Source organism: Gadus morhua, chromosome 8, assembly GCF_902167405.1.
Source record: "Gadus morhua chromosome 8, gadMor3.0, whole genome shotgun sequence".
In the NCBI taxonomy this organism is placed as follows: Eukaryota; Metazoa; Chordata; class Actinopteri; order Gadiformes; family Gadidae; genus Gadus; species Gadus morhua.
In genome coordinates, this window is record NC_044055.1 from 19,126,405 (window position 1) to 19,142,388 (window position 15,984).

Genomic DNA, 15,984 nt, shown 5'->3' on the forward strand with positions numbered 1-15,984 from the left:
TGCAGGGTAACGCAAGAAACACTCATTTCACTTTTGTTTTATTTATTTCTTCAGAAAACCTTTCATGATGCGTAAACACAACACACTGTTACTGTCATCAGAGACCGACCCAAAGTCCTGTCTCGGCAATTCTAGTTCTCTTTCTTTCTACAAAAACAAAGCTGCTTTCCAATCACATCAGTCAAAAGTACTATATACAAACAGAACTATCAATACACTGTTTCATACGCCGTTACGTTTCCCTCTAAACAAACTATCAAAAAGGCATTGTTTACGCTCTAAAAAGGTGGAGACCGAATCTTTAAAAACACTGGTCGAAACATGAATCGATAGATTCTTTGAATCTCTTAATGGTTTTACCTTCCACCAAATAACAATTCACATTTTATGTTTAAATATTTGGTAATTTACTCATATCCTTTTCTATAAGTAGGGTTAGGGTAAACTGACGGAGCACAGACAAGACCTATTTTTGCAGAGTTTTATGTCTAAGATAAACATAAAGCTCTAGTTCAAGGCCATTTCCTACATTTGCATCTTGTGCAAACGAGACTCAAGCTAAAGGCAAGCGAAGCAACACTGCCCTCTTGTTATGTTTCCGTTAATACTGTGATCAAGGGGCATTACATCAAGGCATGGATCGTGATCGCATGTGATACAGCCTATGTGAGGATTTATTTTAAAAAGCCACAATTCTCTTAACATACATTCCTAACAAACCATACAAATCATAGAAGTGAATACACTCAAACATATTCTTAAAACATTGATGTTTAACATCAAATAAAAGCAGGTGTGTCGTAAAGCTATTGCACAGCTACCCAGGTATTACACTTTGCACGAAGCAAAGTTTGGCATTGATTTTTTCCAAACTGCAAACTTTAAAATCATAACGAAGGCAACAAAAGCAGCTATCTTACAGCAAAACAATAGCAATAACAATGTACAGCGAGATCACACATCTAAGCACACTGCAACAACACAGCTGATACCACTAAACCAGCACTAGAACAATGGTCCCACCTGTAGCATGCCAAAGTTTGTAAAACTTATTAGAACAGCTTAACATCTTTTGCCATTGCCATGGAAACGCAACAATAACTACAAATACTTTGTCAAGCTTTGGTCCATTAAAGGAGCAAGTTTCTGTCACATAGTTCTCATTGAACTCATGCAGCTTTTCTTTTCTTTTTCAACGGTTACCCTCTCTGTGGTTCTGTAAGAAGACAAAAATGTCATCAGGTTTTAGCAATAGTCTCACTTCCTATAGTCTGGTACGACTCGTGTTTGTCCTTCACATGGTTAAGGCAAATCAAATGAAATTAAGGAGTTTATAGTTCAAACTTTGGCAAGCCACGGTGCTCCCCTGCTCCACAATTCAATATGTGGTATGTTACTCTCCAAAAGAAAACGGTCATGCGGTCATCACTGCAGAATAAAACACAGCGACAGAGAGTCGTACAATATTGCACGGGTGTTTGTCTTAACATTATCATGTGTATAAATAAATACGTTTCAGTGTCAGGCTAAGATATAGCAAATCAAAACAGCAAACTGTTCTTTTTTTCTTGTTCATTCGATAAACGTTAGTATTGCACATGCTCGAATGAGGACTCCTTTCGGTGGAGATTGAATACTGGTTCGATCCGGTTCCATTTCGGCCCTTAACCTTAAGGCCTAGTCCAAACAAAACAAGTTTACCAATTTTTACCAGGCAGATGGACAAACACCATCATAGCTGGGATATGAGTTCAAATCTGGCAATGGATTCATGTTTTGGCCACAAAGAGAGATGGCTAGGGACCAAAATGGAACCATTACTTGGTTCTCAAGGAGAACACTTGGCTAATGGCTAAAAAGTAAAACATTCATCAGCCCTCACCATATATTAATTCAGCTAGTACACAAATACTGAGCTCAGCAGTGCACAACTGTGTACATTCCTTCACGTGTTCAGTGATACATTGTAGGTTTAAATGTTTTTTGCATTGTACTGGCAAAAATGTCTTCATTAAGGAAATCGCCACAAGAAGTAAACTTGCATTTTTGTGGCAGTAAAAAGTTGAGGTCCAATTTTTTTGTGTTTCGATTGAGTGATCATATGTTGTCATGTTTGCACAGGTATTTCATGTATGTGTGTATTTACTTGTGAGTGTGTGTACGTAAAAAATCCTTCCAACAAGCCATGAGTAAACATGCATTAACCCTTTTCTCATCCAACGGCTGTCTGGCTGGTAGGAGAGGATGCCCTTCGACACAGATCTGACACCAGCATGGCTTTTAGACATGGCTTTCAAAAAAACCAAAGTACCAAAAACACCTGGCTCCAGACCAGATCGGAGGGTACAACCCTCCCACTACCTTCATCCGCATCAGCCTAGGACGTACGCCACTGAAACCACCGGAGGCACATCGCAAAGACCATCTGTTACTCTCACAACAATGCAAACTAGAATTTTTCACACAAAGACAATAATAGATGTACGGTTGTTGGACGGGTGGGGGGTGGACAGAGGGGGGAGGGGGTTGGGGTGTGGATATGGCTCAAGTTGCAAATATAATGGCTGGACAGGTGGTAGTGTGGGGGGGTTGAGTGAGAGGCATGGAGGCACTCTAAAGATCGTCTGGGTGTTTAGGGAGGATGGGGAGGAGAGGTTGATGGGGTGAGGTAAGGCCGGAGGTGGAGGGAGGAGGGGGGGAGGGAGGGGGGCCTTGGCTGTTCTTATAGGGAGGGCAGGGGGTGTTCAGAGGTCGCTAGCGTTGAGGCTGGTTGTCTTTTAATAAGTCAGAGTCTCAAGAAGGCATTGGCTGCTGCGTTTTCTAGCCACTGGGCGCTGATTGGTTGTAGCCACGGCAACGCCGGTCTTCAGGAAACTCCAATCATGGCGCCTCTCTCTGCCAGCAGGTCTAGGGTCCGCAGCTGGAAGAGGGGGAGGACGGAGAGAGGAGGAGGAGGAGGAGTGATCTCACTGAAACCGGTTCACGTGTAAAGGTTAGCAGCCGGTCTGAGGTCTATTGTATTATGATGTTAATTTGTGATTTTGAGCAAAACGTCACTGTTAGCAGATGAGAAGCCGACGAAAAATAATTAGAAAAGCTGCTCAAATCCCTGACACATGCATGTTCAAACGAACTTCAACTCTGAGTAATTTATTGAAAACAATGCAGTTCAATCCCTCTGACGTCATGAAACAAGTGTGTGACGAACTGCTGGTTGGTCGACCAGGAGTTCAGTACAGTAAATCCATTGAAACGTTTTTTTTAGAATTAAGGTGTTACGAATCTTGTTTAAAGTAAACAAATGTTTTGAGATTATTTCAACAGAAAGCCTGATAAGAAACATGTCCTTATGAACAACAGCTAGGTATGAAAGCAGCAGCCTTGTTCTATATCAACATCCATTAACGCACAGCACTCCCCGGTAACAGCCCAAACGGATGGCAAAGCAACAACAACAGGCACATTCAGGGGGAAGTAGTCCATGACCACACACACACACCCACACCCACACACACACACACACACACACACACACACACACACACACACACACACGCACATTTGTAAAACCCGGCTAAGGGAATACAACCATGTCACGGATCAACTTCAACCCGTTGCCGTAGCTACGAGGCGTCAGACAATTACCAGCAGAAGGAGTGGAAGAGGCGGGGCTTAGAGAGGATAGCCTCTGCTCATTCTTCTGGAGGTTCAAGAGGCAAGAGAGGATGGATGGAGGGAGGGAGGGAGGTTGACGCAGGTAGGACAGGTAGGTTGGGTGGGTAGAGAGTGCAGGGAGAGTAGGAGGAGGAATACAAAAAGTGAGGAGACAATTCCACATTGGAGGGGAGGAGAGGCTTAGCGGGGGGGGGGGGGGGGGGGGGGGGCAAATTAAACAGGAATAATAAAGTACACAACACAAATACACACTAATACAACATATTACAAAACAAAGGAGCGAGAAACACAATGTGCTTGGACCTATTGGGGTGATTACATACAGAGGCACGTGTGAAAACACAGTGTGGCTGGGTGTCGCGTTTGGGGGCGTGCTTGTTTACCTCCAAGTTAGTCCTTGCTTTCTTTATCACATCACGAGTCCTCGACACTGTGATAACACAAGAACAGTGCATATGACACGCCATAAACACATGAAAACAAATCCGCACTAGGACAGCTTAGAACACAATTGACTTGACCCTTCCAGCAAAGCTTTGATGGCTTTATGGATAATTATTAAAAAGCCATTATGAAGACTTTATTCTACATCATTGTCCCTTTAGAAAAAATGTTAACAATGTTTTATAGCCTTGTGTAATTTTCCCACTTTAAAGTATATATTGAGTATTTTTAGAATAAACTAACACCCCAAAGTCATTTTCAAACCGATCACTGATCCCATCTATCAACCCATCTGGCCCTGGACCACTGATCCCCCCCCTCCTCCCCCAGTCTAGACCCTGGCCCTGGACCACTGACCCCCCCCCTCCTCCCCCAGTCTAGACCCTGGCCCTGGACCACTGATCCCCCCCCTCCTCCCCCAGTCTAGACCCTGGCCCTGGACCACTGATCCCCCCCCCCCCCCTCCCCCAGTCTAGACCCTGGCCCCGGCCCTCACGCTGGTTGACGATGTAGAGCTCCATGTGCTCCTTGGTGCGGTTGGTGCTCCTCAGCCTCTGGATGGTTCCCTGCAGCACCTCCTCCTGCTCCGACATGCGCAGCCTCAGGGACAGGATCTCCTCCTGCATGGCCTGCTCCTGTGTGCGGATAGGGGCACACACACACACACACACACACACACACACACACACACACACACATTACCACAACCCCCCTTCATTACCACTGCTGTTTTGTATCACTCATGTTCCCAGGCACATCTCCATGGTGCACTTTGAGCTTCTTTTATGTCCTGAAGTGTTTTTATGTTTAAATATGAGCTGCGTCAAAGATGAATGTTGTCCGCTGTTGATGGACAATAACGCTGTCTTAATCCGAGTCTACAATATGTTATGGAAATCCTAATACATTTCCCTGGAGCTCTCTTCTCTGCGGTACACCTGGCCTTCGTTCATCGAGCGGTGCCGTCGTAACCATAGCGATGGACCAACCTTTTTCAGGCCGAGGGGGGAGCGGTCGTTGCCGGGCAGAGCCGCCCTCCAGAACATCTTGAGCAGCGAGAGCGCCTCCTCGTGGATCTGCCTCAGAGTCTTGGTGTTGGACAGGAGGCTCTTGATGCAGCCGAAGTCCAGCGCCTGCGCACAGAGATCCGTTAATAACGCCGTCTTTTTTTGGAAGATTGTCTGATCAACCACACATCCCCTTACATCTCCATGGCAACAACAGCTCTCCGCCACTCACCAGCTCGTGGCTCGGCTCCTGGTTGCCCGGCAGCGGCGGTTGGCTGAGGCAGGCCTGCAGAGCCGTCTCCATGCGCTGGACGAGGCTCCGCCCCTCCAGCACCTGCTGCTGCAGGGCACTGAAGTCGTCCACGTGGCCGATGGCGTGGCGGCCGTTCCGATTGGCGAAGGAGCCGTCGGGGGCGTCGCCCTCCAGCTCTGAGTGAGGGTCAAAGGGCTCCTCTAGCAGGGGCAGTGGAGCTGGGGGGAGAGGGAGGAGCCAAAGTGGGTTTGCTTCCTCTATTTATGTAAAATGGTATTAAGAAATCTTAGCTCTTATTTCCTAAACAACAGAAGTGTGTGCTGACGAGTGTAGTTGTAAGTTAGCATAGTAATACAACCAAACGGCATAGCAGCACAGTAAGGTTCCACGATGCATGTGTTAAAACTTTGTTACACCCGGTGAGGGGGTTAGCAGGGCAGTTCGAGAGCCACACCGTTGGCAGTGCTGTGGCTGTCGTCCAGGTCTGAGTACGGCCCGTACGGGGAGCCACAGTTAAACAGACCGATGTCCCGGACGGGAGGGGACGGAGCCGGGTCTGGAGAAACAACACACACACACAGCAACACACACAACGGGCTCAAACACAACAGCAATGCAACTCATAAATCTTCACGCACACACTATCTCTAGGGTTGAGGAGTTAGCATGTCACACCGTAAAGCACATGCACATTCCATGCATGTGCCCCCACATGCTTTGAGTGGAATGTAGCTTAACGTATGTATGCAAAGCAAGCCGGTACGTGGTGTTTGTTCGTAGGCATATACGTCAATCAGTGTGGTACACAGTACATGTCGCAAATATGTTTGTGTGTGTGTGTTGGACTTTGTATATCATACACAAATGTGAGTATTCATGCAACTAAATATCTACCTGCCTGTCTATCTATCCCAGTGCCTGTCTATCAACCCATCTATCCCAGTGCCTGTCTATCAACCTATCTATCCCAGTGCCTGTCTATCAACCCATCTATCCCAGTGCCTGTCTATCAACCCATCTATCCCAGTGCCTGTCTATCAACCCATCTATCCCAGTGCCTGTCTATCTCCGGGCCTGCCTGTGGACCAGCCCGCGTCCCTCACCGTGCAGCAGCTGCCGGCGGTAGAAGCTGTCCCTCTGGGGGCTGGCGGTGAGGGTCGACAGGGAGGGCGTGCGCGGCGAGCCCAGGCCCAGCTTCTGCTCCAGCTGCTTGTGGAGCTCCAGCTGCTTGAGGGCGCTGCTCTCCTGCACGCTGCTCTGGAGCTGCGCGCGCAGGCTCCTCACCTCCCCCAGCAGCTCGCCCAGCTCCAGGGGCAGCGCCGGCCCCCCCGACAGGAAGCCTGGGCACGAAGGGCGAGGAGGGGGGCGTCAGTCAAGCACTGGTTCAGAGTGGGCGGTCCCCCCCTTTAGGGGCTGACACCTCCTACATAGGGTTCCCGTTGGGTGCCGGTGGGTTTTAATTGAATTGTTCAGTAAAAGCAGGCAAAATGAAAGAGACGAGATGCTGTTTGCGGTCGATCCCCAATGACCACAGTGTGATCTGTGGACAACATGCCAAAGACGCAAGACGCCTAACCCTAATGTCACATAAGTCGACAAATATAATGCAAGTAGCTCTGGATAAAAGCATCCGCGGACGTCTCAATTGTTAGCATTATGAATGTATTATTAACAAAAACAAATGTCCTCATGTGTAATCACAAACTTATTCAATTGTTATTTGCTTTCTCGTTTCTATAGTTGCGGATTCAATTGACTGTTGATTCTCACAGATACGAACGGACGGCCAACATGATTACAGTACACATTGTTCGGCGATTGAGTGCCGACCTTGGCCGGCCCTGGTGCTGCCACACACGCGGTCGTACACATGGAGCTCACTCTGCAGGGAGTGCATCAGCTCCCTGCTCTCGCACAGCTGCTGCTGCAGGAGGGACGCCTCGTGCTGCAGCCTGGGAGCCATGGACACACAGGGCGGTGGTTACAGCACACAGGAGACACATGCTGGGTCAGAAAAATGACTTAGTGTGTCCAAGAAAGGGACTTCCATTATGGGGAAGTCCCATAATACTGCCTGTCAGCAACATTAAGCTGACAGTATTGGCAGTATTATAATGTGTTGATTGGACATTTAGTTCAAAAAGTGTGTTTGTCATAATTTAGCCAAGTGCTTGATTAAAGAAAGTCACCCATCTGTAGCGTACCATCTGGTCTTTGGAATGCATCATGGCTATTATCTACTTTTTCTAGTTGGAAATGTTGTTGTCGATTTATAATATTGCATTTTAAGTACTGAATGTGAAATATGATTATAATAATACATCAATAAAAAGAACAATGGTGTGGCTTGCATTGTAACCACACTAATAATAATTCAATTACAATTAAACAACTAAATAAACATCAAAATACAAATGCTCCATTCCAACCCAGTGGACCGCAGCAGCCTCCCCAGTGTCACAGCCCCCCTCGTCCCACCTGTTGCTGTTCTCCAGCGCGGCCTGCCTCTCCTGCCTCAGGCTGTGGATCTGGACGCCCTGCTCCTGGCTGTGGCTCTGCAGCCGCCTCAGCTCCTCCTTCCACTGCTCCGCCTCGTGCTCCGCCTGCTTCAGACGGGCGTGGCCCGCCAGCACTGCCTCCCTCAGTCGGGCCGCCTCCTCACACGCGTCTGGGTCGGGGAGGTGGGGGAGCGAGGGAGAGAGGGAGAGAGGGAGAGAGGGAGAGAGGGATGTGGTTTAATACCTGAATCAGAATGGAGCCGATTTTAATAAACAGGTTTTGAAATGAGCAGGCGCAGTACCTGAGCTGGCCTGCAGGCGGGACTGTAGCGCCAGGTTCTCTTCCTTCACGGTCCGGATCTCGTTGGACAGCTGGGTGACAGAGTCCAGCCCCTGGATGTAGATGTTAGTGGACGCCCCTGGAGAGGAAGAGAATCAACTTGATAGATGGATTTGACATACTTACAACTACTGTTGTAAGTATGTATGATACTGTTATTACTCCTTTGAAAAACACTTGAATATAAATGTATTTATGTGTGTGTCTGTGTGTGTGTGGGTTTGTGTGTGTGTATGTATTCAGTATATGTGTGTTTGTGTGTACAGTATGTGTGTTTGTGTGTGTGTGTGTGTGTGTGTTTTCTTACACTATGTGTGTTTGTGTGTGAATTGTGTGTTTGTGTATGTATGTGTGTTGGTGTGTGTGTGTGTGTGTTTTCTTACACTATGTGTGTTTGTGTGTGAATTGTGTTTGTGTGTACAGTATATGTGTTTGTGTGTGTGTGTGTGTGTGTGTGTGTGTGTGTGTGTGTGTGTGTGTGTGTTTTCTTACACTACGTGTGTTTGTGTGTGAATTGTGTGAGTGTGTGTGTTTGTGTGTGCCTATGTGTGTGTGTGTGTGTGTGTGTGTGTGTACAGTGTGTGTGTACAGTATGTGTGTGGGGCTTGCCTCCCTCTCGGCCGGGGGAGGCCAGCCTCTCCTCCAGCTGCTGCCTCAGCCTCTCGTTGGTCCTGATGGACTCCTCCAGGCGCTGGCGCAGACACCTCACCTCCCTCAGGTGCTCCTCCATCAGGTCCGCTCCTGGGGGGAGGACAGCGCTCCATCACTACTAGTCAGATGTCCAGCACCTCAGAGCCCTACAGGCCCCGATCCCTGCTGTCATCTCAAAGGGCTTCACAGGCCCCCAGTATACCCCTAACCCGGACCCTCTGGAGGACAAGGAGACGCCCCCACACCCAACTGGGAAGTACACTGGATCACTCATATCTATAATATCTGGTACCGGCGTGGCTGCCGTCGGCGTGGTACGCTGAGGCTCCGGCGTAGCCCGCCTGCATGGACGGCGCCACGTTCTCCATGTCCCACAGCGCCCCGCCCGTCAGCAGCCCCGAGTCCGACTTGAGGGAGTGGCTCTGGGGCAGGCGGCCCAGCGGGTAGGGCTGGTAGGCGTGGTGGGAGAGCGGGCTGTAGGCCAGGGGGTGGCGGTCGAGGGCCCCGAGCGGCGGCAGCGGGGACAGAGACGCCCTGAAGCCTGGAACCAAAGAGAAAGGGGTCGAGGTATCAGGCCTGGTGGGACCCACAGTTAAAGGGAGGGGGTGGGTGGTGTAGAGGTGGGGTGTAGGGCGAGTAGGGTTCAAAACCCACCGGGTTATAGTCTGCCATAAGATATCGTTAAGCAAGACATTTTACTGGACCTGCTCTTTAATGAGGTGCATCCCAAAATAATTTCACATTTGATAAAAGCGTCTACAGAATTAATAATTGTGAATATTGTTCCCACCTAATATAACGTTTGATCAGATTTATTTGTGAAATATGTTACTCATGTTTTATATTTAGTGAATTTTTGGATTATATTGTTTGACTGTGTTGCGCAAAATCCTTTTCTACTGGTGTATACGCCCTATGACTTCCCAAACTCAGACTATTCAGGGCTCTTGGTTCTCAAAGGACCCCTCTGCTCACCCTGGGGCTGCCCATACATCTGCCTGTACATTATGTCCAGCTCTTGCCGAACAGCATTCACCGACACCGCCCTGGGGCGGGGGTCAAAGGTGACCCGCTGACCCCAGAGGTCAGGGCCGTACGGGCTGGGGAGGGAGCAGGAGACGGGGCCGGTGGGGGGGGCTGGAGGGGAGGTCGACGGGAGGAGGTGGAGGAGGATGAAGAACCATCAGAGGGTGAAGGAAATAACAGGGGGGGGGAAAAAGTGAGACGAAAAGTGAAAGAAGATGCTATTGATTTGTCTGAGATGCAATGGGCACAAACACACACACACACACACACACACACACACACACACACACACACACACACACACACACACACTGGGTATGAGTGGCAGCCGTACCTCTGGCGGGCTGAGAGGCAGCGCCCAGAGGGGGGGAGGAGAGCATGTTGGGACAGCTGCTGCAGGACTTGAGCCCGCGAGGCGAAGGGAGAGATGGACCCACTGAAGGAGAGGGGCGGAGGAGAGGGTGCAAATGGAAGGAGGAATGGTGGACAAGAGGAGGAATGGGGAATTAAAGAAGGAACGTGAAACAAGAGGAAGAATGCAGAATAAAACACGGAAAGGTGAATAAGAGAAGGAATGTGAAATAAAAGAAGGAATAAAATCAGGAATGACGGGGAAGAAGGAATTTGCATTCAATGTGCAAAGAGCAGGAGCCCCCGGAGGAACCGGGGCCTACCTCCTCTGTGGGGGCCCAGGGCGGGCTCCTGGCGGAGCTGGTCCTGGTACTCGCTGGCGTCCAGCTCCGAGCACAGCTCCAGGTCCTCGTTGGTGCGGCACTCGTCCGACACCAGGGAGGTGCGGTCCGTCTGGTCCGAGGTCTCCGAGAGGGCGTGGCAGCTGGACGGGGTCTCGGCCCGCCGCTGCAGCTTGGTGTGGAGGGACTCGATGATCTGGTCCTTCTGCTGGAGCTCCTTGCTGAGCCTGCACGTAAACACACACACACACACACACACAGACAAACACGCACGCACACGCACACGCAAACACGCACACACGCACACACGCACACGCACACGCAAACACACACACACACACACACACACACACACACGCACACGCAAACACACACACACACACACACACACACACACGCAAACACACGCACACACACACACACACGGACACACACACATACAGACATAAGCATTCACACACACACACACACACACACAGACAGACACACACAGACACATACACACACGCACACACACACATAATCATTCACACATGCAAACACACATGAAAACACAAACACACATACACACACAATTGCACATACAGACACATAGTAATGCACACACACATGCACACACAGACACACACACCCACGCACACAAAGCAGAACAGTAAATCTTTGTGCGTTTATGTGTAATACATCTGTGTTCCTGTATGTATACATGTAAACTGAGGCCATAGCGATTGCATACCCAGCTCCTCCTACTGTACACTCTCTCTTTCCCTCCAGCATTCATTTAACAAAGGCTGTCTCGCTACAATGGCCGCGGCCCCAGAGAAGGGGGTCCGCAGTGAGGGGACGCCCCACAGTGAGGCTGACCTCCTTAACGAGGGCTGTGAGGGCACCTGGCCGGCCTGCTTAATCTCAGCCCTCTCTGCAGCGCAGGGCCCGCCTCCTTCACTTGGATTACCAAGAGTTAACCAATCAGTGTGCAGCGTGGGGAGCTAACGATGCCATGTCATGTTACAGCCGTCTGTGGTGTAGGCTCAGGACGGTGATGGGGATTTGCTCATCTTTAATCTCGGGAGAGCTTCCTACGTCTGATGTGTGTGTGTGTGTGTGTGTGTGTGTGTGTGTGTGTGTGTGTGTGTGTGTGTGTGTGTGAGTGTGTGTGTGTGTGTGTGTGCGTGTTTGTGTGTTAAATCCCTGACTCAACATATGTGCAGTGAATTCGCATTGGCTGTGCCATGACAGCTTCTAGTCTAGTCTTCTGGCAATACAGAAGAACTGGAATATGTTGTGCTGCTGCATTTCACTTGTATTTGTAGAGCGTTTTACCAGCACATTGTTTTTTTCTGTACTTTTTCTCTGTATGTCTGATTCTTGACCACATGGTGAGACTCATGAAGTCCGAGATACCGTTTTTCTTTATTCTTTTTTTCGCATGCAACCGTTACACCCCCCCCCCCCCCCCCCCCCCCCCACACACACACACACACACACACACACACACACACACACACACACACACACACCGTCGCAGTAACACACCTTAAGGCCAGCAACTCGTGGCCTGTCTTATCATCATGACCCTCTGCTCGATCTCCTGTGAAATCAAACAAACAAACATGAAATAGATGAAGACATGAGATAAAACAACATCAATGACATCTAAAAGTGTGTGTTTTTCTCTGCGGGTTCTAATCGAAGGCGCGCGCGCTCACGTCCGCTGATCTTGGTGGCCACCCTCTGGGCCAGCGACGTGCTCTGGGCCAGCTGCTCTCGGTAGCTCTGGCCCATGTAGTAGTCGATGTCGTTGGCCCGCAGCAGCTCCTCAAAGGCCTGGGGGGTGGACGGGGCCATGGAGAGGGGGAGGTTAGCGTGGACAGAACATCCCCTGAGTCTATGACGACTCACCCTTATGGAACAACATCTGAATGACGCTTCGACGGATGCGTTTTAAAATAGGGCGTGTGTGAGCGATGTCCTCTCTTGTGGGTGGGAGTGTGATTGCCCCCCCCCCCCGCCCGCCCCTACCTTGGTGGTGTCCCCGAGGTGCTGGGTGAGGATGTGGCAGACGCCCCGGCCCTCCCTCATCCTCTGCCTGAGGTGGGACAGCTCTCGGGCCTGCGCCTGGATCAGGGTGTTGTACTTCCTGTGGAGGCGGAGAGCGGTGCGCACTGAATAAGAGTCATATGAATGAGAACGCTATGATGCAGAATTGACATTTAATCAAATTCGAAGAAAAATCACTGAACTGAAGTGTCTCTCTTTATAAAAATGAATATCACTGTACACCATGCAAACCAAAAAGCTGTGAAGACCAAATATAGCGTTGCTCTGCTTCCACAGTCTATATATAACCCCCCCCCCCCCCTCCTCTGTCCTCGTTCCACTTACCCAGGCCAGGTGGCACCCTTCCCCTCCTCGCCCTGGCCCTTGGCCTCCAGCCTGGAGCTCTTCAGCTTGGCCTCCAGCGAGGCCACGCGGGACACCAGCTCCCGCAGCTCCCTGCTGGGCCTGGGCCGGGGCCGGGGGGCCAGCGTGTCCGACCCCCAGCCCTCGTCGTCCTCCCCGCCGTCGTGGGCCGGGGACGCCTCGAAGGCCCAGTTCACCTGCTGACAGGAGGCACCAGGGACATGAGGGCCAGGCCTCAGCACATTAGGGGCAGCTTTCATCCGTTCTGAGCGTGGGCCGGTCCAGGAGGGAGATTGCACCCCTAATTCTGCTGTTTATGGAAGTATTTTGTCGCGACCACTTGGTATAATCTAGAACCTTAACGTACCCCCGTTCTGTTCTAATATGAGCCGGTCTGTGTGTTGTCACTCATCCTTTGTCATGAGATAGCAATCGATAACGGCTCCTTTCGGCTATGAGTCTGGATCTCCCTGAACCCCTTCACGACGACTGCTCCCAAAACAGATCAGAGAGGCCCGTCTCCGTGGTTACCTTGCGGGGCGTGCGCTCCAGGCTGGAGGCGTAGTCGCTGGTGGTGGACAGGGAGCGCACGCGCAGCTGCAGCCCGCGGATCACCTTGTGACAGCGGGTCAGCTGGGCCCGCAGGTCCTGCACCAGGTGTCTGACGGACCCCTTCCCCTGCTCCTCTAGCTCCTCCTCCTCCTCCTCTAGCTCCTCCTCTTCCTCTTCCTCCTCCTCCAGGCCCTCATAACCCTCCCCGCCGCGGCCATCGTCGTCTTCGCCGGCGCCGCCGTGGCGGTGGTCTCCGGCGTACCAGCCACCCCCGCCCCCGCCTCCACCACTCCCCACCTCGTAGTCTGTGTGGTGGGAGAGGGAGGTGCACATCTCCAGGTCATCAAACTCTGATGGAGGGGGAGGGGGGAGGGGGGGGGGGAGAAAATCATAAGGGATGGATGTGTAGAAGGAAGGAGGAGACGGCCGGCTCTCTGCTCATGGGGGAGAACATTGATGTAGTGGGTGGGGTTGGGGCATGGGGCATGACATCGGGGGGGGGGGGGGGGGGGTCACCTGGGCTGCTGGCGTCCTCCCGCTCGGCCTCGTTCTCGCTGCGGCCGGAGGTCTCGTAGCCCAGGTCCTGGAGGTCCACCTGCACCTGCTTACTGGCCTGCTGCACCGCCGTCTCCGCTGGGGGGGGGGGGGGGGGGGGGACACGGTTCACCTTACTGCCCCTCTACATGTTTACGAAAGGCTAGACTGATTCCCGAAACTCTATCTGCCATCATGTTATAAACACCTTGAGTTACTATAGGTTTTAGACATTTTAAAAGCATTTTAAAAGTTATAATTGTGCTTTAACACATGTGTACAGTATGTGTGTGTATTTGTATTCTGCATTATACAGCACTTATGTTTCCTGTGTTCCTATTGGTCCCCGTGTTGACCCCCCATGTCTCTCTATGTGTTCCTATTGGCCCCCGTGCTGACCCCCCATGTCTCTCTATGTATTCCTATTGGTCCCCGTTTTGACCCCCCATGTCTCTCTATGTGTTCCTATTGGTCCCCGGTGTTGCCCCTCCCATGTCACTCTATGTGTTCCTATTGGTCCCCGGTGTTGCCCCTCCCATGTCTCTCTATGTGTTCCTATTGGTCCCCGGTGTTGCCCCTCCCCCCACCATGTCTCTCTATGTGTTCCTATTGGTCCCCGGTGTTGCCCCTCCCATGTCTCTCTATATGTTCCTATTGGTCCCCGGTGTTGCCCCTCCCATGGGACTCACTGAGCAGCTCCCGGTAGTCCTTCAGCTGCTCGGCCTGGGCCTGCACCGTGGCCTCAGACACCATCAGCCTCTCCTGCAGCTCGCGGTTCTGCTGCCGGCTCTGGGTCAGGTCCGAGCGAAGCCCGGCCGCCTGCTCCCGCAGACCCTCCTCCACCAGCTCCCAGAAGGAGCCCCCCACCTCCTCACCTCTCGGACCCCCGGCAGCCTTCGCCTCCTGACACCGCAAACAACGTACTTTAGGAGGGGATCACAGCATCATCACTAGACACCAGAAGGTCACTCTTCAATAGAAGGAACCGTTGGAGTAACTGAGAGAGGGAGGGAGAGAGAGAGGAGAGAGAGAGAGAGAGAGAGAGAGAGAGAGAGAGAGAGAGAGGGGCCGGAGGGGTCTGCCAGCACTGCACTGTTTTCATAAACATTTCAAAGTCAGCATTGCAGAGTTTGTTCTATCAACAGAACCACCCAATGGCTGAGGAGACCGATCTGATTCATAGATGAGGGCTAGATCAGAGCCTGCTTTCACTAGTGTTTCACTTTGCCTCCAAAAAAGGAAATTTTAACACATCAGAATTGTTTCACACTTCTATTGGATTGGCGTTAATATTTCCTTATCTGTACGGGTATGAAACATGTCTTTATAGCGGCTGTATTGTGACATTTCAGAAAGTGTTTACCTGCTCCCGCTGGCTGGGCTGGTACTGGGACAGCAGGGTCTCCAGGGCTAGAGATTTGGGCCGGGTGGGCTTTGTGGCCTCTCGGCCCGCCGGGCTCCTCACACCCGGCGCTCCACCCCCTCCTGCCACGGCCTGAGGCTCCTCTCCCCGCTCCTCCTCCACCTCCTCCTCCTCCTCCTCCCGCTCGTCATAGCCCCCTGCAGACCAGCAGGGCGACCCTGCAGGGTCCCCGGCCCCCGCGGCCCCCCGGCTCCCCTTCAGGGCCTGGATCTCCTGCTGTAGGCCCAGCAGCGTGCTCCTGGTCATCAGACACATGCACACGTTCACAGTCAGAATCACAGTCAGAATCACAGTCAGAATCACAGTCAGGATCACAGTCACAATCACAGTCAGAATCACAGTCAGAATCACAGTCAGGATCACAGTCAGAATCACAGTCAGAATCACAGTCAGGATCACAGTCAGAATCACAGACACAATCACAGTCACAATCACAGTCACAATTACAGTCAGAATCACAATCACAGTCACAATCACAGTCACAATCAC

General features: G+C 51.2%; 1 protein-coding gene across 8 annotated transcripts in view; it reads right to left on the reverse strand.

Moving 5' to 3' along the window:
- Window positions 1-22: 22 nt before the first annotated feature.
- Window positions 23-15,984, reverse strand: part of LOC115549422 (myomegalin) — a 45,862-nt gene continuing 29,900 nt past the window's right edge. For 3 of the 8 annotated variants that reach the window (XM_030364589.1, XM_030364584.1, XM_030364582.1), the window contains 24 exons: window positions 15,436-15,733; window positions 14,762-14,975; window positions 14,055-14,171; window positions 13,518-13,888; window positions 12,969-13,186; window positions 12,606-12,723; window positions 12,293-12,410; window positions 12,120-12,174; window positions 10,569-10,813; window positions 10,229-10,330; window positions 9,844-10,005; window positions 9,161-9,409; window positions 8,827-8,958; window positions 8,180-8,296; window positions 7,858-8,047; window positions 7,210-7,331; window positions 6,483-6,719; window positions 5,834-5,935; window positions 5,359-5,597; window positions 5,109-5,252; window positions 4,616-4,754; window positions 4,059-4,105; window positions 3,646-3,700; window positions 23-2,920 (listed from right to left, as the gene is read on the reverse strand). In XM_030364589.1, coding sequence (XP_030220449.1) covers window positions 2,778-2,920; window positions 3,646-3,700; window positions 4,059-4,105; window positions 4,616-4,754; window positions 5,109-5,252; window positions 5,359-5,597; window positions 5,834-5,935; window positions 6,483-6,719; window positions 7,210-7,331; window positions 7,858-8,047; window positions 8,180-8,296; window positions 8,827-8,958; window positions 9,161-9,409; window positions 9,844-10,005; window positions 10,229-10,330; window positions 10,569-10,813; window positions 12,120-12,174; window positions 12,293-12,410; window positions 12,606-12,723; window positions 12,969-13,186; window positions 13,518-13,888; window positions 14,055-14,171; window positions 14,762-14,975; window positions 15,436-15,733 — 3,934 coding nt within the window. In that variant the 3' untranslated portion in view covers window positions 23-2,777. The remainder of the gene's footprint in view (window positions 2,921-3,645; window positions 3,701-4,058; window positions 4,106-4,615; window positions 4,755-5,108; window positions 5,253-5,358; window positions 5,598-5,833; window positions 5,936-6,482; window positions 6,720-7,209; window positions 7,332-7,857; window positions 8,048-8,179; window positions 8,297-8,826; window positions 8,959-9,160; window positions 9,410-9,843; window positions 10,006-10,228; window positions 10,331-10,568; window positions 10,814-12,119; window positions 12,175-12,292; window positions 12,411-12,605; window positions 12,724-12,968; window positions 13,187-13,517; window positions 13,889-14,054; window positions 14,172-14,761; window positions 14,976-15,435; window positions 15,734-15,984) is intronic. The other 5 variants (XM_030364583.1, XM_030364585.1, XM_030364587.1 and 2 more) reach the window with 5 other exon arrangements.